This window comes from Lithobates pipiens, unplaced genomic scaffold (genome assembly GCF_037356315.1).
Source record: "Lithobates pipiens isolate NorthernLeopardFrog02 unplaced genomic scaffold, aLitPip1_a1.2 Scaffold_18, whole genome shotgun sequence".
Taxonomy (NCBI): Eukaryota; Metazoa; Chordata; class Amphibia; order Anura; family Ranidae; genus Lithobates; species Lithobates pipiens.
In genome coordinates this window covers 380,423,769-380,446,872 of record NW_027507758.1, presented here as the reverse complement: position 1 = coordinate 380,446,872, position 23,104 = coordinate 380,423,769, and the positions used below count along the sequence as shown (strand labels likewise).

Below are 23,104 nucleotides of genomic sequence, written 5' to 3'. Positions count from 1 at the left end.
CTCTGGCAGAAGGATGTTGATCCTCTTCGTCGCCCGAGCCCACCGAGGACTCGGGCGAGCGCGACCTCCGGTCCGGCCCATCGCGGGAGGCGAGCTCTACTCCACCCTACAGCTTGCGGCCTAGGTCGTCTTGCTCCTCCAACTCGTCCGGTTTCACGGAAAGGAATCGCTTGATTGACCCCGTCGAGGCACCTTTCTTGGGCAGAGACTTGCCCGTCCGCCGGCCCATCGTTCAGGAGGTAAAAGTATGACTTTTTGGATGATTTTATGCAATTTTATCAGTGTCGGCCCCGGAGCTCACAGAGCACACGTCTGCTCTAGCACATCACCAGGCCACGCCCCGACTGGTGAGATTTCCAGGATTTCATATGTCGGGCATGAATCTACCAGCAGTAGATGATAATAGAAATTCTTCCACAAGAACAGTGAACAGCAGAGCCAAAGAAAATGCATCCACTCTCCTGAGGACACTAGCAACAACTGAGGCATGATGGTTGTAGGTGAGGCCATTCTATGCTGGCCAACAGCTTTTTTGCTGTCAGTATCCATTTCTCTTTTGGGAGACAGTGTAACCTGGTGGCCACTATCTTCTTACAAAATACATTTGTGTCTGTGCTGTAATACCAGATTATATAAATATATATATAATACAGATGACATCTCAAATTAAAGCTGCCAGTACTATTAAAATTCAGTAACTGCCGACAAGGGACAATTCTGCATGCTACTGCACTAAAACTTCAAATACTGGGATGTGCAAAATATTCTGCCTTTTGAAATTACAATCCGTTTAATGACCAGCAGCAATCAAAATAAATTACTGAATATCATAGGCTGCAGACATTTATTGTATCCTTTTGTATTTGTTGGTTCACCTAGGCCACATCAGGGTCCCATATAATCTCTATGTACAGGAAATATCTAAATAAATTGGAAATCCACTATAATAAAGCCCAACACAATGATCAAAATGCAGTAATCCATATATTCTAAGTCAAGGGTGTCAAATAAAATTTCATCGAGGGCCGCATCAGTATTATGGTTGCCCTCAAAGGGCCTGTTGTATCTGTAAGACTATACACATTTATCCAGGGATTTTTTGTCACATAAAAGGTGCAGGAACTCAACTAACCCCCACAACCAGCCTAACTGAATAGAATAGTGGGTGTGGCCAAATTGCACTACCAATGGAAGGATCTTAAAGGGGCAATAAATACCAGGAGGTATGTTTAGTGCAGTGTTCAGAGGTGTCCTATGCACAGAGTGAAGTCTCATGGGAGCTTTACATATCTAATGCAGAGTTCAGAGGTACACTACATACATAATGCAGGGTTCAGGGGTGCGCTGCATATCAACTGCAGGGTGGAGGAGTGTGCTACATACAGATTGAAGGGTTTAGAGGTGTACTATGCATAGTGTGCTGGGTTCAGCTCTCTTTCACAAGTTGTCCACATCTCACTTCCACCCCTCTTCAGATCTGAACTCTGCATCACTTTCCCCCATCCCCCACCTTTGCACACATCTCCCTCCACAGCCCTCAGAAGAAGGCTTTGTGTTTACAAGCGACAGTGATGAGTGGGAAATGGAGGGCAAGAGCTGGAGATGGCAGAGTATATTTCTGCCAGGTTACATCTTAAAAAAGCCCTGGGTATGAGGGCCACATGAAATGGGCTGGCAGGCAAGATTCAGCCCATGGGCCTCGTGTTTGACACATGTTCCAAGTTATCCAGAAATCACTCTTTTTAACTAAAAATAACTGATGAAAGCTGACTCCTGGTCAACTGTATCTATAGAGTAAAATTAAACTAACCATAGTTCTAGCACTTAAAAAGACATGAAACTGCATTAAACATTTAGTAAGCAATTTCCAGCATTTGTCATGGCTATCAAAAAATATGCACATTATCAATCCTAACTCAATATTAGCGTGCATAACAAGAGTATTGAAAACTGATAAAAATGGCCTTGTATATGAAGGGATGGTAAAATAAAGAAAAATTTGAGTAGTATAGCTGTCATGGATGATATAACTATTCTGCCGCATGGGATTGTGCTCTGTTCTTGTGGCATTGTGTCTTGTAATAAAATAAGTTGTTTTCTCTGCATGCAGAATTGTTTTTCTTATGCCTAAGTTTCAAGTTTTACTTGTGGTAAATTGTAATGATTAGAGATGCAGCTTCCTACAATTTATCTTTTAAAACTCATCAATAATGAACATATTTTAACACATTGAAGAGATAAATTGCAGATCCCTGACAATGAACTAAATATTAGCTTTTAGTAGCTTATAATATGGGGAACTAATAATGTTTAGTCATTGATATATCCCATAAATCTGCTCTCTTACAAAATGATTGCTTATTTCCGGGTATGTCCTAACAGCTGTTGATAAGTCAAATCAACTTTAGATCAAACCATGCACTGAATTATTATTTTTTCTTAGGAAAATGCTGAAGATCATTTGAGAGAATATTTATAGTATTCTTCAACCCCATATACAAAGCTTGAGTTTTATCCAAAGCATAGCAAGATTTAGACATTTCTTACCAGTCATTTATTTTGGATACAATAGGTTAATGCAAGACACAGGGGCAGGACTAAAGATGTATGAACTGAATAGGTCATACCTGGCTCTGGTGATGTCCATGCCTCACATTTAAAGTGTTCACTTGGATCAGAGGGAAGGCCAAGCCCAGCAAGATTGGCTGCAGATATTTTAAATTCATAGAAAGCACCCTCTTCCAGATTTTCCACCTGGCAAAAGTCAAGATACAAAGTACATACTGTTACAGTCTAAGTAAATTACACATTGCATACAAGAACATTACATCATTTATAAATATCACTGTTGTGCAAGCAAACTCTTACAATGCAACATTCTTATTTGCTCCCTTTGATCTGTTACATTTATGATTGGAAGCATTTTTTATAAAAGCTCATCATTTTTCCTCCAGCTTTGAGCCCACCCCGACTTCCCATTCAAGAATAATAATGTGACCATCAGTCCCCCCCCCCCCCCCCGCATGCCAGGGTGCTAGGTGAAATCATGGACTCTAACCTGTGCTTTCAGCCCCAAATCCAATCACTGTCCAAATCTTACAGACTTCACCTCCGAAACATCTCCAAAACCTCTCTTGTTTTTTCTCGCCTTGACTATTGTAACTGCCTCCTCATTGGCCTACCTCTCCACAAGCTACCCCCTCTTCAGTCTATTATGAATGCCACTGCCAGACTTATCCACATTACCAACCGTTCAGTGTCTGCCACTCCTTTCTGCCAATCCCTCCACTGGTTTCCCATTGCCCAATGAATAAAATTCAAAACACTAATGCCTCGTACACACGATCAGACTTTCCGACAAAGACTTTCCGACAACAAAACCATGGATTTATGTTCAAAGGTTGTTGGCTCTAACTTGTCCTGCATACACACGGTCACACAAATGTTGGACAACAATTACGAATGTAGTGACATACAAGACGAACACTAATTTTACAAGACTGGCTTCTGGGTCGTACTTACGAGCGTGCGTGAACTTTTGTGCAACGGACTTGTGTACACATGATCGGAAAGTCCGACAACAAAGTTTTGTTGGTGGAAAATTTTAGAACCTGCTAGCCAACAATTGTTTTTGCGGAAAGTCCAACAACAAATGTTCAATGGAGCATACACACGGTCCAACTTTCAGCCAAAAAGCTCACATCCAACATTTCCTTTTGGAAGTCTGATCGCGTGTAAGTGGCATTACAATAACATACCAAGCCATTTACCATTCTGCCCCAAGCTATATAACCAATCTTATCTCCAAATGCAAACCGTCCTCTTTGCTCCTCCCAAGGCCTTCTGCTCTCTAGCTTCCCTGTCTCTTCCTCCCATTCTCTTCTCCAGGAATTCTCCGGAGCCTCTCCCATCCTCTCAAACTCACTACCCCAATCCAGCTATCTCCTATTCTGCCCACTTTTAGGCGGTCGCTGAAAACTCATCTCTTTAGAGAGTTCTATCCTGCCTTCAGCTAACAACCGAATCTTCAACTTCCCTCATCAGTTCATCCTTCCCCATTATTATGTTTTGTTTCATCAGCCCCTCCCACTTATATTGTAAGCCCACAAGAGTAAGGGCCCTTCTAACCCTCTTGTATTGAATTGTACTATTGGTGTATTTTCTCCCTTTGTATTGTAAAGCCCTGCGCAAACTATAATAATAATTTTGTTAAAGTTACATAGTTTGGGAGAACATTTAGTTCATCCAATAGAAAAAATAATAATAAAATAATAAAAATATAATAATAATACAATTGAAAAGCTCCATAAACATAACCCTATATCCAAAGATGATCAAGAGAAAGGCAATAAAAATAAAATAAAAAAACGTAAAACATAAAAAATCCTCCCTGATCCCCTAATGCTTCCTTCATCCGTACCTACGCACATCACTTGTCATTGCCTGAACACATGAACGCAAACATCCTTTCACTGATCCTCCTGGCTAGAATGAACCTGGAAGCAATGTGTAAAATGCCCCTTCCAGTTTCTGATGTCACTTTCCTGGCCCTTGCAGGCAGAAGTTAATAGAGTGCTAGATTTGCTTTAATAGAAGGCAAGTGAGACATCAGAGTCTAAGGTTGGGTTCACACTGGTGCGACAAACGCTCCGACATTGGGAGCTCATGTCGCATGACATGTGAAAATCAATGTTTCCCTATGGGAGCCATCTTAACTGGTCTGACACAAGTCGGTCTGACTTTGAAAATGCTCCCCGCACTACTTTGGTCCGACTTTGATCCTACTTCAGCCCATTGAATTTCACTGAGGTGGGATCAATGTCGGATCGCCTTTTTGACTGAATCGACTTGTGCTCTAATGATCTTGAGAGGAAACTCCACGCCAAATTTTAACTGAAAAACCGGCATGAGTGTACTCTGATACCTGAGTGGAGGGAATGGACACACCGCTTCTACACAGTCTTATTGGGAAACATGCACATCTAAGGCTGTAAATCACTTGCTGTGTCTTAGAGGGGGATGGGCTAGCACCATGGATTGCCTGGTGTCAAAGAAAACTGTCAGAAGTGACAGATGCAGATTGCAGGGGAAGGAGAGATTAGCCAGGATCCACACTAGGTGCTATTGATTAAGGTAGACTTTATATGGGGATATGCATTGTTCAGTTTTTAATTGTAAAGGTTTACAATCACTTTGAAACATGAATTATTTACTATGCCTAACAAACTGCCAATAGGACTTCTAGTGCACCATGTCATGCCATGATTGATGTAAGCCATGCCTGTGGCACAATTACCCAAAAAAGGACAATACGACGGGTTCTACTAAAACTTTAGTGTGCAACATCTGGTGCTGCTCTGCATAGAAACCAATCTGATTCCATGTTTATTGTCAAAGCTTAAATGAACAAGATGAAGTTAGAAGCTAATTGGCTGTCATGCACAGCAGCACCAGATTCTGAGTTCTCCAGTTTTAATAAATCTTACCGTAAATGTTAAGCGTATTTCTGTTCTGGTTTTGCACAGAACCTAAAGTTCTGGCCTTTAGTCCCTTTAAAGCAAGTGAGCTGCACAACCCAGGCATCATCGTGTCTGCACTGCAAGTTGTTCTTCCTCCTTGGTGGTGATGGACAGGCCAGAGGCAAACTGGGAGCGGACTGGCTGTTTTGGTGGCCAAGAACCTAAGAGGGGACCTCCTCACCCCCTCATTGTCAGTTGTTTAGGGATACTTTGTGAAGATATTATTACTCTTTTGAATTTCAGATATCTTCACTTGACAGTTGGTGCTCCCCCATTGCGTTTCAAAGGCCCTGTCCCCAGACTTACCCACTAGCAAGTTGCTACCTAGAGACTATTTGAATGTAGTTGGGCCCCAAAAATGAGCCACATACCTCTTATTACTTATCCAGGGTATTTGCTGCATTGAGTGTTGTTTGCTATTGCTTGCAGTGTTTTTCTTCACATACCTACTGTGCTTGAGACAAAGCCTCTGTCAGGTGGTAAAGAGTATTTGTTTTACCTGTCTGTGGGAGAACTCGCCCCATAACAGCAGCTCCTGCCAGGGTAGTGCTACAAATATAGGATAAATTGTTAAAAAAAAGTCTGGGGGTTTTCTATATAAGTGGTTTATTGGTATTTTGAAAGTCTCAGTGGTATGTGAAGAAGTATGACTATAGTTCCACTATTAACAACTATTAATAACTCACTAAGAGTGCCCATAGACATAAATAGACAAACACTCAATATAACAATTTTTTGCTGGATCAGATCAGTATTTCATATGTTTTAGTGCTACAAGACCTCACTGTGGGCTGGATCAATTGGACAGAAAAAAAAGTGGCGCTGATTGCTGTACCAACTCCATAAGCCAACACCAGGAGCCACTACACTGCTGCCCTTTCTGTCCCTCTCCCCTACAATTTATTAGTTTTGCAGACAAGTATATGGAGTGCTATAGAGGGGTCTTATTATCTTGTGCCTTGAGGCTGTCAAAATGTACATCCACCTATTTTTTTAGGGTTGCTGATGTTCAGGATATGATCTGTGCAGCCCAAATAAAAAAGCTGATCCACTTGGGGAGGGCAGGGTGTAAAAAGAGAGCAAATATTGGTCATGTGGAACCCTCTTTAGTGGGACTGCTCAATTTGAAAATAAAAGGATAAGTTCGCCTTTTTGGGCAGAATTTCACTTTTCAAAATAACTAGAAGTGTTTTCCAATGCAATTCCTGGCCCAGCCACCCCAATCGGCAGCAAACTGGTGTAGTTGTTAGCAACTTCACCTAGCAGCAAAAAGGGTTGCTGGTTTGAATCCACAACACCATCTGCCTGGAGTTTGCATGTTCTCCCTGTGCCTGTGTGGGTTTCCTCTGGGTATTCTGGTTTCCTCCCACACTCTAAAGACATGCTGGTAAGTTAATTGGCTCCTGTCTAAATTGGCCCTAGTATATGTGTGTTAGGGACCTTAGGTTGTAAGTTCCTTGAGGGTAGGGACTGATGTAAATGTACAATGCATATGTAAAAGCGCTGAATTGACGGTGCTATAAAAGTACCTGAAATAAGAAAAATACTGTAATTATTGGCATATAACATGCACTTTTTCACCCTGAAAATCGGGTACAAATAGCGTGTGCGTGTTATACGCCAAAACTTAAATTTTAGCTGCCTCGGAGGGGGCAGGGAGGGGGGCGGGATGAGTGCCGTTAGATTACATACAGTGAGAATCTCCTGTTTACTTGGCGGCCTCTGTAATAGGAAGTCCCTTCTGCTGGGCCGCCATTGGACTACTGTTCTGTCTATCATAGGAAATTCTCACTGTATGTAATCGGTTGGCACTCATCCCGCCCCTTTCCCTGTCCCTTTTAGGTTGCAGATGGGCATTGATTAGGCTGCACTGATGGCAATGTTGAGGCTGCTGCATTGAAGGCAATGGTGAGGCTGCTGCATTGAAGGCAATGGAGAGGCTGCTGAATTTATGGCAATGGTGAGGCTGCTGCATTGATGGTAATGGTGAGACTGCTGCATTGATGGCAATGGTGAGGCTGCTACATTGATGGCAATGGTGAGGCTGCTGCATTGATGGCAATGGTGAGGCTGCTGCATTAAAGGCAACGGTGAGGCTGCTGCATTAAAAAGCAATGGTGAGGCTGCTGCACTGATTAAAAATGGTGAGGCTGCTGCAGTAAAGGCAATGGTGAGGCTGCTGCATTGATGGCAATGTTGAGGCTGCTGCATTGATAGCAATGATGAGGCTGTTGCATTGAGGCAATGGTGAGGCTGTTGCATTGATGGTACTTGTGAGACTGCATTGATGTGGACTGATGAGGCTGCATTTATGGCATTCGTGAAGCTGAAGATGGGCATTGATCAGGCTGCATTGATGGCAATGGGGAGGCTGCAGATGGGCACTAACCCTTTTTTTGCTTCAAAGTTCCTTATTTAAAATGTAAGCTTTTTTCCCTGAAACGTCCCTCTTAAAATGAATGTGCGCATTATACGCCAATAAATACAGGTAAATGTGCTTTTTTTTCTCATAACATCCTCCACAGGAGGTATAGAATCTTGTCAGTTTTTTTGTATCTTTGAATGGATTTTCAGATTCCATCACTTCCTGTAGCTTGCATCAACATTCACTTCCTATTATGTCATCTTCCAGCAGCCTTCACTTTCTTGTTGCATCATAGAATAGGGTATGATAGGTCATGTTCACCACTCTGGACCACACTTCCATCATTGCAATACCACCTTCCACCCACTACCTATACAATCTGATTGTACAATCTCCTTTAGATCTCCCATCAGCTATGTAGTACTAGTAGTACTAGGGTCTGTCTGATTGGATACAAATTGAATGGATTGTTCAGGTGTGACCCCCTATTCCATAGGTCTGGTAACTCTAAAGAAAATTGTATAGGGATTGTACAATCAGATTGCATAGTGTATGGCCATATTTATACAAGTACATAGGAGGGAGTGGATGGGGACACTGAGTTGTCAGGCCTTGTTTACATCTTCACATAGCGAAGACTCACATTCCCGCATGCGTTTGTTTTGGGTGTTTTGGATCGTTTTCACTGGTCATGCATAAGGCAGCCCATCTACTGCAGAACTATTTTTTGAAGCAGCGCATAGTGTATTATCGCAGTTTTTGGTGTGTTTGCCACACCGGGGGAGCCTTTAACATTTCTGAAACACATGGCAAAGCGCGTATTTTCTGTGTGGTTTGCCATGCGCTTGGAAACATGTAGATGTGAATGGAGCCTCATTGTTCTTGTGTAAATGCACCAAATTCATTTTTAGACCCCATTCACACCTATTGTAGTGAGAGCACATGTTTTTGTCTTGTTTTTCCAGTGACACACATAAGGCAGCCCATTGATTTCAAAAGGCTGCGCTACACCTTGCAAAGTAGCTCGTGGGATGTTTTTGTAAGTTTTTTACAGCATTTGTCATTCGTGGGATGCAGCAAAATGTGTATTTGCTTCTGTAATTGGTGTGTTGTTAACAATTAATGACACTGAAAGTGCAACTAGGTAATTTTAGATTTATAAATGTGGTCATAAATTATACAATCTGATTTTTAGAAGCTCTGTACAATCTCCTTTAGATTTACCAGAACTATATAATAGGAGGACCATCTATTTAATCACTCTGTATCCAATCAGGCAGGCTCTTTGCCCCGTGGGCTGTATGTTGTCCTAGGGAATTTAGCATGCATCCTGAGCCTGTCTGAAGGGGGAAGCCAGACAAATGCACACATGGAGGAATGCCGGAGGTGCTGTGAAAATGTAGTTGATGGGTGAAGGTGTGCTAATGAGGTCAGCTGGTAAACTCCTTCCTGTGTTGTACTGGCTAGTCTGTCCGTGTCTGTATACCAGGGAGTAGGGATTTGTGAAATATAGCCATGGATGAGGTAGGCCTTGTTTTCAAAATCAAAGAAAACTTGTATTTTTGTGCAACAGAGGTACATTAACCTCCCTGGCGGTATGATTATTTCAGATTTTTGGTGGCGAAAGCGGTACAATTATTTTGCATGGAAATTTGGCGTTTTACATTGTAGGCCTGTAATTCTTAGGAATAACTCACTTAAATCTGTCCAAACCAGAATCTAGTAGACATCCTGGGTATGATAAAATTTGAAAAACAAAATCATAAATTAAAATATAATGAATAACTATAAAGAATTGTACCAAATAATAATATAATAATAATACAAATTATTCAATAATGTAATCAAATCAAAAACACTGAAATTTGCTCAGTTGCAGAATTGTCGCTGTCATTACTTTTTAGTATTTGACAACGTATCTCCCCACAAATCACTGTCGCTCAATTCTGCGAGTGATTCTAATTTATTATCGCTGTTTTCTAGCTGGTCTAAAACCCCTTTTGATGTAAAGGGACAGTTTTGGTTGCTATGAACAATCTCCAGTTTCCAGGCAGAAAGAACAGTATTTATAATATAAAACTACATGCAGGGCACTGGGCAGACCACTAGGGACAAAAGGGATATGAAATAATTACATACAGCAATGTAATCGGTAAGATTACATTATAATGTATGTAATGTGTGTGTTTCACTTTGGCGCCATTCTTCGTCCCCATGCGTCGCAACGCTCACAGGGAACAGAGCTCGGCTCCATGATAGATCGAGCGGAGGACGAGCCGCTCGCACTGCGGGGAGACATCGCTGGATCCAAGGGATAAGGTAAGCACACTCATCCTAGATCCTTCGATGCGATCTCGAGTCTGGATCGGGGGTTACCACTAATGGTACTGAATTTTCACCCCAAGCCAGACTCAGGGGGGTTAATGGTATATTGGCACCTAGGGGAGCTGGATTTTAGGGGGAAAATAAGGTGAACTTAGCCTTTAAATACTTTAAATCGTGTGGCAAGTTGTTAATGATGTTTGTGGTATACAAAAAATATGAAATGGCACTGGAATCAGCCAAAGTAAATAAAGTCGTATTTGGTAAAATGTGGCTGGAAACAGATACACAATGAAAATAGCTTTGCAGGTTCCAGACAATATAGGGGACATTGAGTCTCTGGTCCATACACAGATAAATGATGCATGATTATCCAAAAGCCAAAGAAACCAGTTGCTAATTTTATGATTTGTATGTTCCTGTCAATATAAATCTGGAGCAATTATATATAAAAAATAAAATAAATAAAGTGGTGTTGCTCATGTCAAGCCATCAGCTGTTTAGGCTCACTTTCTTAATAGGTAAATATTGACATCTATATAATCAACTGTTAGCAGGCAGGAACTATTCTATCCTTTGCATCCCTAAACATTAGGTTTAATAAATGAACCCTATTAAAACCAACCACTGTTTAATTATTTTTCCTTTTTTTTAATACTGCGGCTGGAGCTGTATGTATCGTCCTGTTTTTAAATCATTAAAATAAATGAACAAAAGCAAATTCAACAGAGTATAATCAATAAGAACATGCTGGTTCTATGGTATTTCTCTGACTGATACTGTAATGAGCTTGTGAACGACGAGCCTGTAAACAATTGCAGTAATTATAAACAAACAACATTAAGGAAATACATTTATTGCCGGTACTATCACACAGCTCTGAAGGATATGCTTTTTGTGAATTTAATGTCTTAATAATCATAACAAAATCAGCATAATATTCTAGGGATTAGCGCTGATTTTCTTTTCGGGCTTCACGTCAATATAACTGCTGTAGCAATGAGAACAAGTTCAATTCACCTTATCTCTAATTCTTTGACTCAGAAAACTCTATACTTACAAATAAAGAGTTATAAGGAAACTTACTTAGTGGGCTAAAATTGCATATGCTATATCTTGGAAACTTTTAGAGGATGACATTTTTTATTTGCCAGTATTATTAACTTAAAAGGTTTTTTAATGTGTAAAAGTAACATGTTACCCTGATGTGTTCTTTCCTGTTTGTGTGCAGTTGATTATTTTGCCTCAGCGGATCTCTTATAATAAAACTGCCTGTTTATATTTCCATTTCCCTTATGGTCTTCTTCTCCCCTATTATTTTTATTATTAAATTATTATTATTATAAGATATTTTCTGTACATAACAATGCATAAGATATTTGGGGTACTCTGTAATTACTAGAGGTATGTGTAAACTACCACCATCATTTCACTGACTTTTGGTTGTTCTTAATGGTGTAGTATGGGAAAAATCAGGAATAGAAATAGAAAGTTAGCAAGTTAAAGTAATGGAAAATAAAAGCTCTACCCCAATAAACCAATAGTAGATGTCTATTCTATTCTAGGCGACATACAAGGTGCGACATATGATCCGACTTTGGGAGCGCATGTCACATGATGTGTACAAATCATAGTTCCCTATGAGAGCCATCTTATTTGATCTGACACAAGTCAGTCCAACTTTAGAAAAGGTTCCTGCACTACTTTGGTCAGACTTTGGTCCTACTTCAGTCCATTGGATCAAAGTCAGATCCTCATCCTAACCATCCGGCTTGTGACATCTGACATGGTGATTACAGAAGCAGGAAAAGGAATTTAAGTCACACTGGAATTGTTTTGATTGGTCAAAGAACAAGTCAAACTATCGCAAAGCTGGAACAAAATTATATCCTGTTCATTCAAGTCGGATGGAAATAGGACTGAAGTAGGACTGATGTAGGATCGATGTTGCAGGGTAAAGTAGGATCGACAGTCTACAACAGTCGTGTAGTACCAGTGTAAATCCGGCCTCAAAGTGTAAGAAAATGCTACATATAATTATGCTTAAACCACTGCTCCATCACCCCTCCCCCTCCTCCTACCTATGCTGTATGGTGCTGGTAAGAAAGATCTGTGTAAATACCTTATTTCATACCCACTCCAATCAAGTCAAGTGACGCAGAAGCTCTGGCTCCCTTGTATCATGGGATATTCAAATAAGAGGCTGAATTCCCGGGAGCTGTAATGTCACTCATCAGCTTCCATTGCCCATCCATTTTTGGGGCACCCTCCTACCCTACCCTGCAAAAGAAGCCGTATCTTCCGCATTACATGCGTAGACCATAAGAGCACGTGACTAGGACATGACTAAGCATATTTATATGTAGCCTTTACTTCCACATTAGGTTTAAATCATGATGATGTAATGATGAAGATAAAATGAGAATCAGTCTTCTAATGATCGAAAAACAGGGTGGGCACAGGCAAAAAATTGTGGCAACAAGTGCAAGTTTGCTGACACTTATTTCCAGCTGAGGTGAAAAATCAGGAACATTTTAGAGACAGTCTGGTTGCGAAACATACCAGTTTTTTGATGTTTTGCTCTAAAGCTGTGCTTTATTAAATTGGGGTATTTAATGCTTAAACAAAATCATGTATACTGCAGAAAGGAAAAATATCAAGTCATGTTCTCCCTGTGCCTGTGTGGGTTTCTTCCGGGTATTCTAGTTTCCTCCCATAATCTAAAGCCATGCTGGTAGGGTAATTGGCTCCTGTCCAAACTTGCCCTAGTATGTGTATGTATGTACATAAAGAACCTTAGCTTGTAAGATTATTGAGGGCAGGGACTGATATGAATGCATAATATATATGTAAAGCACTGTATAAATTGACAGCGCTATATAAGTACCTGTAACAAATAAAGTCAACATCCTGCATATCATTATTATTCTTAACCTCAGATACTGGAGTGAAATTGTAATTAGGTTAGGTTTAGTTTAGACCATAATTCATATTTAACACAACAAGGCTAAATTACTAAAGTAGCTTACTTAAACAAAGAGCTATATTTCATTTCCACAGTCTAATCATGTTTGAGTAACATATAAAGACAGGGATTTTCTTTTCAAATGATGGCATAAATAACGTGAATCTTGTTAATGTTCACAAATATTTTCATAGATCAGCCTCATGGATGCTACAAAGTTTATCTTTACCCTACTGTAGTTGTTAAAGTGAACCTATATGCAAATGTTACCATGAAGCTATTTAACCATACAAGCTGGTATTGATAACAGAATAATAAACCAAACTTCTAGCCTTTTCTTGAGAAACATTTCAGTAGACTAAAAAGTCACCTTAACCTCCCTAGCGGTAATCCCGAGTCTGGCTTGGGTTGGGAATTTTCTAGCAGGAACGGTAACCCCGAGCCAGACTCGGGATCGCATCGCTGGATACAGGGGAGGACACAGGGGGAGTTACTTACCTTGTCCCCTGGATCCAGCGATGTCCCCCGCGCTGTGTGATCAAGCTGTCCTCCGCTCGATTCTCAGTGCCGAATGCCGCAGAGCTCCGTTCCCTGCGGCGTTACGGTGCACGGGAGCGGAGAACGGCGGCAAATTCAAAAAAGTAAAAAGACACAAAACACACACAGCACTGTAATCTTACAGATTACAGTGCTGTATTAAAAAATGACACACCCCCTTTGTCCCTAGTGGTCTGTGCAATGCCCTGCATGCACTTTTATGTTATAAATACTGTTTTTTCTGCCTGAAGTTTGGAGATTGTCCATAGCAACCAAAAAGTGTACCTTTTTCAGTGTTTTAGGATTTGATTACATTATTGAATAATTTTTATTATTCTTTATTATATTATAAACTTTACCATACCCGGGATGTCTGCTAGACTCTGGTTTGAAGAGATTTAAGAGTGTTATTCCTAAGAATTACAGGACTACAAAATAAAAGCCAGATTTCCATGCAAAATAATTGTACCGCTTTCAGCACCTAATTCCAGACTGAATCATACCGCCAGGAGGTTAAAGGCCGGTTTACACTGGTCCAACACATGCTCTGACTTTGAGAGCACAAGTCGCATGACATGTCAAAATCAATCAACCTATTAGAGCCGTCTTAACTGGTCCAACTTTGAAAAAGGTTCATGCATTACTTTGGTCTGACTTGGACATGTTTTCAGCCCATTAATTTGAAAGTAAATTGCATCCAAGTTGGATTATCATCTTATCTGATCCGACTTGTGGCATGCGACTTGTGCTCTGAGGATCTTGAAAGTGAAATGCACCGTAGAAAACGAAAACAAAAAACAGTGTTGGATTCCCCCCAAGATCATACCAAACCCTTCAGTCTGGTATGAATTTTGAGGGGAAAGCCCACGCCAAAAAAACAAAACGGCATGGGGTCCCCCACAAAATCTATACCATACCCTTATCCGAGCATACCGCCTGGCTGGCAGGGCACAGTGATATCACAAGTGGTGAGGTCCCCGGGTGACGTCACTGGATGACAACTCCCCGTAGCTATATAAGAACTGGCAGACAATGGACCTGATACCATGGTAGCAGCCAGCATCAGAGGAGGACTGTTCTTTTTTTATATTTAGGCAGTGGCAGAAGACATTACCGGAGAGAGAAGACTGGAGGAAGAAGACATCAGAGAAGGGAGAAGATATCACCAGAGGTAGAAGACATTGCCAGAGGGAGAAGACATTGGTGGAAGAAGACATCAGAGGAGAGAGAAGACCGGAGGAAGAAGACACATTGGAGCGATCACATTCTTCATTTTTAATAAAAGACTTGTCAAAAACCGTCTCTTGTTTTTTGTAGGAGGGGCCAAGAGCTGGGGGCTTCCAGTTTCCGATAAGCCCCCTGCCCGCAGAACCCCGCAATCACCGCCCATGAATTTTGGGGTGACCCCACGCCATTTTTTTGTTTTTATTTTAGTATGGGCTCCCCCTCAGGATCAACAGCAGACTCAAAAGGCCTGGTATGTATCTGAGGGGGCCATGCCATTTTTTTTTTCATAAATTTGGCATGAGGTTTCCTCAGTACCAGAAGCAAAGGAATTGTTTTGATTGGTCAAAGAACAAGTCACAATCATCTCAAAGTCAGATCAAAGTCACATCCTGTTCATTGAAGTCACATCGAAGTCGGACCTGAAGTCGCAGGACAAAATCGGATCGGAAGTCGTGCGACTTCCGTGTCGGACCAGTGTGAACTGGGCCTAAATTGTAGGTGTAGCCTACCCAGTTGTAAACCTTTTTTATGCAAACTGGTTTGTTTACGATTATTGATAACCCTTACCTGACATTTGACATTGTATTTGAGAGTGTTCTATGTACAGAAGGGGACATATAGGCAGTCTATGCTGCAGCATAAGAGCCCAAAAAAATTAAAACCAGATTCACACAAGTAGGATATTTATGGAGGGCTGGTTGGAAAAGACACAGTAGAGTACATTTGGACCATCTAAAACCCTCTATGCAATGAACAGTCTTATATTTAACTGTTTAACCACTTGCCGACCGGCTCACGCCGATATACATTGGCAAAGTGGCACGGGTGTGCAAAATTACATACCCGTAGGTCACTCCATCATCGACAGCTAGCAGGCAGCCGCGCGCAGCACACCACAGGAGAGTGCCTGCCATGGGAGCGTGCCCGCAGGTCCCGTGGACTTGATGTCCGCCAGTGGCCCACGATCATGGCATAGAGAGACAAAACGGGGAGATGCTATGTAACCAAAGCATTTCTCTGTTCTGCCTAGCAAGATGACAGGGATCTACTGCTCCCAGTGATCAGGAGCAGTTATCTCTGTCATGTTCTAGTGAGCCCAACCCACCTACAGTTAGAACACGCTGAGGGAACACACTCAACTCCTTGATCGCCCCCTAGTGTTTAACACCTTCCCTGCCAGTGACATTTACACAGTAATCAGTGCATTTTTAATGCACAGGGAGTGGCCGGAGGTGGGTGTAGACCGGATACCTGAAGTGAAGTGAGAAGGCGCTTAGAACGCCATATTCTGTATTTTTTATGTTGTTTTTATATAAGCGTCCAATCATTTTTACTTAATAATTTATGCGGTTAATTAACTTACTACACTATTGGAGGCATTACTTTCCTTCTCTTCCTCCTGTGGTGATTTTGGTCACCATTTGAGCATATAGGGCCGGACACGGCTTATCAATCACTGAATCCCAATACTTGGTGTATCATTCCTGGACGAGGATGCCATATTGAAGGCTGGACCAGCATCCTGGTGTGGATGCTGGTTATTTACATATTTGAGGTGAGAGTTCTGTGAGCTCATTTCCTATTGGATATCCAGTATAGAAGGAAGTTAAGTCTATCATATGATATAATTGAGAAGTGGACTTTTCTTTGACATATGAGCATATATTTATATATGGACTCTGATTATTTTTGTTTTAATCTGATTTATTTTTGATATAATATTTTTGGGGTCTTATTATCATCTGATACCCACTATTCATCCTTTTGACCATTTTTCTTGGACTACTATATATTGTCACAACACTATTTAGGTTGATTGCTAATGTGCCAATGAGCAAGATCACTGTTTATTATTAATGCTTTTTTTTTGGTGTAATGTGAACACGAATAGGTTTTGCAGCAGGTTTATTTTATGAGCACTTTTTCTTTTTTCTCATTTAGAATATACATTTGTTTGTGTGTTTTATTGTGTATTTTTCATTAGTTGTTTAGGGACATCTTTTTGGTAGCGCGAAGGCCTTTTTGTTTTATAATTAAAAAACATACATACAAGACATGACAACGTTGTCACAATAAGGCGCAGGACCAATATGCCCCACTCATATACATCCCCACATACGCCCAGCCCAATTTAAAAACATTAACATAGGAAAACAGACACTATTTCAAGAACTTGTAATTAGTAAAGATGTATAACTAAATGTCCATCACAGACGTGTTGCAGTTCCCAGTGTCCATATTCCAAGGATGTTTCCTAATTGATATTTAAAGAATAATTAGTGAACCGTAATCTGAGCCAAGCAAGTGCTAATGTTCGAACTGAGATACCACAATTGTCAATAAAGACTTATCAGGAGGGTACGTGAATAAGAAGCCTGGTATACACACAGGAACAGTGTAAAAAGTAATTTGTTTCCTCCCAATCGTTATTGATTCTACTGCAACATGCACAGTTAACAGGGTCACATCATATAGTCATATAATCACTACTCGTATAAGGAAACTGAACAAGGAAGAAAGCGGGTAATTCAAATGGTAGCCCAAAGACTCTCACAGTAGCCGCCAAAGGCTCCATAGCCTCCGTGATCTCCCAGTTTTGCTTGTTCCTCCGGTAATAACAATGCTGCTGACAAGTGAGTCAAATCAGAGTGACCATATGTGCAGGCAGCTAACTGCGTCTCATCTGAGTGTTGAACAGTCTAGTCAGCTATTGTGGCTCAAAAGGCTCAACAATCTTTACAGCGCAGGCATAAACAAATAGAACAACCAGAGATGGAAGTGCGGAAATACCATGCACATTTTAGCTGGAACGCACAGTGTATGATGGGGCTGGTCAGACGCTCCCTACAACAAAGCTGCTCAGGAGGTACATGCTCAGCCCTTTTTGGGCAGAGTAGTTGCATGCACAGTTACGGGCGGCGCCATTTTTAAATATAAATCAGCAGTGTCATCTCTGTGAGGTCTCTCATAATGGCTGGGTATTACCCCTCTGCATCCTCTGACTACCTCCTGTTATTGCTCTCCTGCACCATGTCTGCAGCCTCTGACCATCTCCCCTCGCATGATGTCCACAGACTCTGACTATCTCCTCCTGCACCATGTCCACAGTCTCTGACTACCTCCTCCTGCACCATGTCCGTAGCTTCTGACATCTTCACCTGCACCATGTCTGCAGCCTCTGACATCTCTTCCTGTACCATGACTCTTGTTTTATTTTTTCCCTTATATCAAACTTATTTAATTTATATATGGTAAAGGTGAGCAACAGTTGGGTTTCTATATAACTCATATATATATATATATATATACACTACTGTTCAAAAGTTTGGGGTCACATTGAAATGTCCTTATTTTTGAAGGAAAAGCACTGTACTTTTCAATGAAGCTAACTTTAAACTAGTCCTAACTTTAAACAAATATACTCTATACATTGCTAATGTGGTAAATGACTATTCTAACTGCAAATGTCTAGTTTTTGGTGCAATATCTACATAGGTGTATAGAGGCCCATTTCCAGCAACTATCACTCCAGTGTTCTAATGGTACAATGTGTTTGCTCATTGGCTCAGAAGGCTAATTGATGATTAGCAAACCCTTGTGCAATCATGTTCACACATCTAAAAACAGTCTAGCTCCTTCCAGAAGCTACAAAACTGACCTTCCTGTGAGCAGATTGAGTTTCTGGAGCATCACATTTGTGGGGTCACCAAAATGGCCAGAAAAAGAGAACTTTCATCTGAAACTCGACAGTCTATTCTTGTTCTTAGAAATGAAGGCTATTACATGCGAGAAATTGCAAAGAAATTGAAAATTTCCTACAACGGTGTGTACTACTCCCTTCAGAGGACAGCACAAACAGGCTCTAACCAGAGTAGAAAAAGAAGTGGGAGGCCGCGTTGCACAACTAAGCAAGAAGATAAGCACATTAGAGTCTCTAGTTTGAGAAACAGACGCCTCACAGGTCCCCAACTGGCATCTTCATTAAATAGTACCCGCAAAACACCAGTGTCAACATCTACAGTGAAGAGGCGGCTGCGGGATTTTGGGCTTCAGGGCAGAGTGGCAAAGAAAAAGCCATATCTGAGACTGGCCAATAAAAGAAAAAGATTAAGATGGGCAAAAGAACACAGACATTGGACAGAGGAACACTGGAAAAAAGTGTTGTGGACGGATGAATCCAAGTTTGAGGTGTTTGGATCACAAAGAAGAACGTTTGTGAGACGCAGAACAAATGAAAAGATGCTGGAAGAATGCCTGACGCCATCTGTTAAGCATGGTGGAGGTAATGTGATGGTCTGGGGTTGCTTTGGTGCTGGTAAGGTGGGAGCTTTGTACAGGGTAAAAGGGATTCTGAATAAGGAAGGCTATCACTCCATTTTGCAACGCCATGCCATAACCAGTGGACAGCGCTTGATTGGAGCCAATTTCATCCTACAACAGGACAATGACCCTAAACACACCTCCAAATTGTGCAAGAACTATTTACAGCCGAAGCAGGCAGCTGGTATTCTATCGGTAATGGAGTGGCCAGCACAGTCACCAGATCTGAACCCCATTGAGCTGTTGTGGGAGCAGCTTGACCGTATGGTACGCCAGAAGTGCCCATCCAACCAATCCAACTTGTGGGAGCTGCTTCTAGAAGCGTGGGGTGCAATTTCTCCAGCTTACCTCAATAAATTAACAGCTAGAATGCCAAAGGTGTGCAATGCTGTAATTGCTGCAAAAGGAGGATTCTTTGACGAAAGCAAAGTTTGATGTAAAAACAATGTTATTTCAAATACAAATCATTATTTCTAACCTTGTCAATGTCTTGACTCTATTTTCTATTCATTTCACAACGTATGGTGGTGAATAAGTGTGACTTTTCATGGAAAACACAAAATTGTTTGGGTGACCCCAAACTTTTGAACGGTAGTGTATATATCGATAATAACAAACCATGGGGTCTGCATTCAGGTATATAACAATATTTTATATATTCTTTATATATATATATATATATATATATATATATATATATATATATATTTATGGTTCAGAGCCCTATGACCGATACGTATAACGATGACAAACAGGGTTAACATAAACTTACCACTTGAACAGACCTGCAGGTGTGCCCTGGTCTAACGTACGGTATACCAAAATAAGGGGGCATACCCTAGATAAGAAATGAGGATTAAATTAAATGAACATGAAATGAAGTGAAATGAGTACTCTGTGAGGAGTATGATGCCTTGAGAAATGCCCTAAAAAGGGGATGGGAGGGTGGGTATTGCACACAGGAACCGACAAGGAACACAGCAGAATGGGCTGATTAAATACCCCTCCGGGCTCCTCCCATAAATTCCGGCCACCGTACTGGCTGATAAGGAACACAGCTGAACGGGCTGATCAATTACTCCTCCGGGCTCCTCCCATAAATTCCGGCCACCATACTGGCCTTTTACATATATATATGGGTTTGAATGGCTACTAAAGGTAACCATCCTCATCTGTGGTCTGTTTGCTTGTAATTAGTGTGTGTGCATAAAAGGTCAATAAGTTTCTGGACTCCTGACAGACCCTTACATCTTTCATCCAGTGAGGCACTGACGTATCTGGATTCTGAGTCATGGGGAAAGCAAAAGAATTGTCAAAGGATCTGTGGGAAAGGGTAGTTAAACTGTATAAAACAGGAAAGATATCTAAGGAATTGAGAATGCCAATAAGCAGTGTTCAAACGCTGATCAAGAAGTGGAAAATGAGGGGTTCTGTGGAAACCAAACCATGGTCAGGTAGACCCAATAAAATTTCAGCCTCAACTGCTAGGAAAATTAAAAATTGTTTGGGATGCAAAGAAAAACCCATAAATAACTATAGGTGAAATACAGGACTCTCTGAAAACATGTGGTCTGGCTGTTACAAGATGCACAATAAGGAGGCACTTGAAGAAAGATGGGCTGCATGGTCGAGTCGCCAGAAGGAAGCCATTACTACGCAAGTGCCACAAAGTATCCCTCTTACAATATGTAAAACAGCACAGAGACAAGCCTCAAATTCTTTGGCTCAAAGTCATTTGGAGTAATGAGACCAAAATTTAGCTTTTTGGCCACACCCATAAATGCTACATTTGGAGAGGAGTCAACAAGGCCTATGATGAAAGTACACCATTCCTATTGTGAAACACGGAGGTAGATCGCTAATGTTTTGGGGATCTGTAACCTACAAAGACACAGGAAATTTTGACAAAATTGATGGCAAGATGAGTGCAGTATGTTATCAAAAAATACTGGAGGAACATTTGCATTCATCAGCTAGGAAGCTGCGCATGGGACGTACTTGGACATTCAAACATGACAATGATCCCAAACACAAGGCCAAGTCGACCTGTCATTGGCTACAGCAGAATAAAGTGAAGGTTCCAGAGTGGCCATCTCAGTCTCCTGACCTCAATATCATTGAGCCACTCCGGAAGATCTCAAATGTGCAGTTCATGCAAGACAGCCCAAGAATTTATAGGAACTGGAGGCTTTTTGCAAAGAGGAATGGGCAGCTTTACCATATGAGTGGATAAAGAAACTCAATCACAAATACTACAAAAGACTTCAAGCTGTCATTGATCTTAAAGGGGGGTATGAAGAACTGGAGTATATAAACTTTTGATCATGGTTATTTGGGTAGTTTCTGTTGTGATTATGATTTAAAAAGAGTAAACACAGCTGACTGATAATAAATGGCTTCAGCCAAACACGTATTCATATTTTCTGAAAAATGGCCAAGAAATCATAAATTCTGCCAGGGTATGTAAACTTATGAGAACAACAACTGTGTATATATACATATACACACACACACACACACACATGTATATTATATACATGTGTAAGTCCGCCCAAGCATATGACTTTCTTTACTTCGCTGCTATGGGCTCTAACACTAGATCTTTTGTAGACCTAGCAATGCCCCTGCTGGTTTCATTGAACATATGCCTACTTATACATTTTTTTATTAAACTTTATGCCTAGGTTTATCTAGTCCCTGTTGACTTCCTCAGTAGTTAAAATATAAAGGTTCCAATTCAGACTTTCACACTGTAGCTTATCATAAATAATCCTCATCACATCCCATAATGTGTTTATGTTGCTGGTGGGTAGTTAATTTAAACCTGCCATGTCATGGGTGTGTTTAATAATATTTCTAGCTGAAGTCAGCAAAACACTGTATGAAAAAAACTGCTGTCTTTTTTTCCCCTTTAATACTCTAATCATATTTGCCACAAAATGAATTGTGGAAATGTAAAATTAACCTGCACCCTTGGAATTTATTACATATACTATTACAATAATACATAATTACAGAAAAAAAAGATTCATAGGATTAAAAACTAAGGAAACTATTAGATTGGCAAATAGCTGCTCAAGAGATAAAGATTCATCACTGGGAGACAGAGTAAGCTCTAAAATAATTGTGCGAAAGTACTATTAGATCTGCTTTGTCCAAATTACTTGCAGATGTAATTTGTTTCATGAGGGTACAATGCTATATTATCTCATTGAATTCTGACAGATTGATGACTGCTAAAATCTACTAGTTGCTGTGTTCCTGGCATATGAACTCTAAATGCATCAGTCTGTCATCTAAAAAGAGTACCACAATTGTGTTAAATCCCATTTAACTTAAAGTGCTCTTTCAAGTTGCCTTCAGCTCAGCATCGTTCAAAATTACTTGAATGTGGAATTTGTTTTATTTGAAACATCACACATGGTACACCAAATTCTATTTCACCAAGAAATCAGATTTTATGAACTTTGACCAATCAAGGTACCTGCAGACATATGGATGGGCATTCAGAGAAATAAGACAGATGAGAGTATGCTAACATTAAAGGGTAAGGTCACCTTTACAGAAAAATCTGTAAGGTGACCGTACACAGGACCCCCTCCTTACTCCCCCCCCTTTAATCCCGCTGACCTGGACCACAGCAATCTTTTGTTCTGAGCCCCAGTATATCCGCATAAGGAGACTAGGGCTTAGACATCCCCTCGGCATCCATGCATCTTCTTCCCAGCTGACAGGATGGGCTATGCTGCTTCTGATTGGTGGCGCATATTAAAGTAAAGTAGAAGGATGGAGACATGGCAAAGGTATTGAATGTATTCTTCTCCTCAGTCTTCACAAGGGAAACGTTGG

At 40.8% G+C, this 23,104-nt stretch overlaps 1 protein-coding gene across 2 annotated transcripts in view; it reads right to left on the bottom strand.

Moving 5' to 3' along the window:
• The window catches only part of MYOM2 (myomesin 2), a 235,516-nt gene that overhangs the window by 62,686 nt on the left and 149,726 nt on the right, over window positions 1-23,104 (bottom strand). For both annotated transcript variants that reach the window (XM_077487771.1, XM_077487772.1), the window contains one exon: window positions 2,628-2,754. In XM_077487771.1, the coding sequence (XP_077343897.1) occupies window positions 2,628-2,754 (127 nt within the window). The remainder of the gene's footprint in view (window positions 1-2,627; window positions 2,755-23,104) is intronic.